We start from the raw sequence: 1,996 nt of genomic DNA, 5'->3' as shown, positions 1-1,996 counted from the left end.
TCTAACCGAACCTGACCCAACCCCAATCTAACCGAATCTGACCCAATCTGACCCCAAGCTGACCAAACTGATCATGCTGACCAACAAAGCTAATCAGAACCCAAGCTGACCCAGACCAAGCTGACCAACCAAGCTAACCCAGAACCCAAGCTGACCAAACCAAGCTGAAGCTGACCTACCAAACTGACCTAGAACCCAGGCTGACCAAGCTTCAAAAAAGTTTGATTTATTTACCAAAATGCCACCGCGCATTTTTTTTCATTTTGACACATGTCGCGTTCTAATTGGCCTATATGACCTTCTCTCCCTTCTCTCTTTAAGATCTTTCATGATCTCTACCCTATATATATATATATATGAGGCTAGTAATAAGTAATAACTACTATGAAAATGTGAAGGGAAAAAAAGGTTTTTCTTGACGACTCACAAGTCACGAGAGTCGCATCTATGAGGGTCAGGGTTAAGTTTAGAAGTGGGCTAATCGGGGGAAACCAAATAAATATGATGGGCTTATATAGAAGTATAGAACTATATACCACATAACTTGGCCATTAATTAAGGAGGGCCATGTAACATGTACACGAGGAATAATTCATGAAGTCTTTATTTATATATACATATATCCGGTCTTCTATCTCTAGCTAGCTTGAGTTTAATTAAAAACCCTAACGTGTTCACATCTTGATCGATTCTCATGATATGATGGTGTATCCGCTAGAACTAGAACAACCAGGCACAACCACCCCAGCCGCTGGTCTATCTGCATCTGCCAAACATTTTTTTAATTACTTCCGGTAATCTTCGTCTGTACGCTAATCTCATGGATTCTCTCCGCGATTTTTTATACCAGCTATCCCAAATTTTATGTTGATAATGTCACCCTCACTCAATTCACACTCTCACCTACAAACGACACGCTATACTACAATCTAGCGGTCAACATGACGTTTAGAAACCCCAGTCGCCGTGTGGGGAGCAATTACCATAATATTGAAGCCCATGCGCGGTATCATGGCAATGAATTTGCGACTACGGAGATCCAAGGGTTTTATTTAGGGCATAAGAGCAAGAATAATAACGTGAACACCGTGTTTAAAGGGGAGCAGCAGGGGGTGGTAAGTGATTTGGAGGATAAGTTGAGATATAATCAGGAGCACGAGGTTGGTATTTATGCAATCGTTTTGCATTTGAATTTTAAGATGAGGTATAAGGTTTTTTGGGAGAGAACGGGTGAATACGAAGTGAGATGCTATCTAGAGGTTCCTTTGATTTCATCATCTGCCAAATTTGAACGAACCCAATGTGACTTAATTTGATGTGGAATCGTATATTATTATATGAATTCATTTTTGGTATTAGTTTTTCTTGTTTCAATTCTGAGTTGTAATCGATCTTGAATATGATTATTAAACTTATTTCATTGAATTATTTTATGTATATTTGCATAAGGTAGCCCATTTATATAAAAGGTGTACGTATGAATTATTTGCTTAGCTACGAATTAAGAAAGAACCAAGTGTAATTATCATTCGAATTGGTCATTAATTGATACTACAGTGCTAATTATCATTACTAGCATATGAATTGATTTTTGGTATTGGTTTTTCTTGTTTCTAAGTTTGTAATCTTGAATATGATTAGTAACCTTATGTCATTGAATTATTTTAAGAATTTTGGTATGATTTTTGCATAAGCTAGCTAGATAGCCATTTATATAAAGATGTATAAGAGATTTTAGGCGCAATAGAAAGGAATGTTGTAACCGGGGTGGGTGAACCCTCATAGATATCCGGTGCCTACATATATAGAGTCAAAAGAGATATGGAATCCGAAGGGGAGGGGGTTTTTCTTCGGGGCTCGAGAGATGCAATAGATAGGGCCCCACAAGTTTTGAATTTGCCGCTGGTCTATCGAGGAGGAACGAGGAATTCTCAACGAAAAAAGTGCTCTCTGAACCGAACGTGAAAGTCGTTTTCCATCAAACGGCTGTTCCCGT

General features: G+C 38.5%; 1 protein-coding gene across 1 annotated transcript; it reads left to right on the top strand.

Moving 5' to 3' along the window:
* The first annotated feature begins 941 nt into the window (after positions 1-941).
* On the top strand, positions 942-1,316 carry LOC122583596 (NDR1/HIN1-like protein 10). The gene has a single exon (XM_043755982.1). The coding sequence runs from the start codon at positions 942-944 to the stop codon at positions 1,314-1,316; it is 375 nt and encodes a 124-aa protein (XP_043611917.1).
* The last annotated feature ends 680 nt before the right edge of the window (positions 1,317-1,996 follow it).

This window comes from Erigeron canadensis, chromosome 9, assembly GCF_010389155.1.
Source record: "Erigeron canadensis isolate Cc75 chromosome 9, C_canadensis_v1, whole genome shotgun sequence".
Taxonomy (NCBI): Eukaryota; Viridiplantae; Streptophyta; class Magnoliopsida; order Asterales; family Asteraceae; genus Erigeron; species Erigeron canadensis.
The sequence above is the reverse complement of the archived record's forward strand: the minus strand, read 5'-3'. Positions and strand labels throughout refer to the sequence as shown.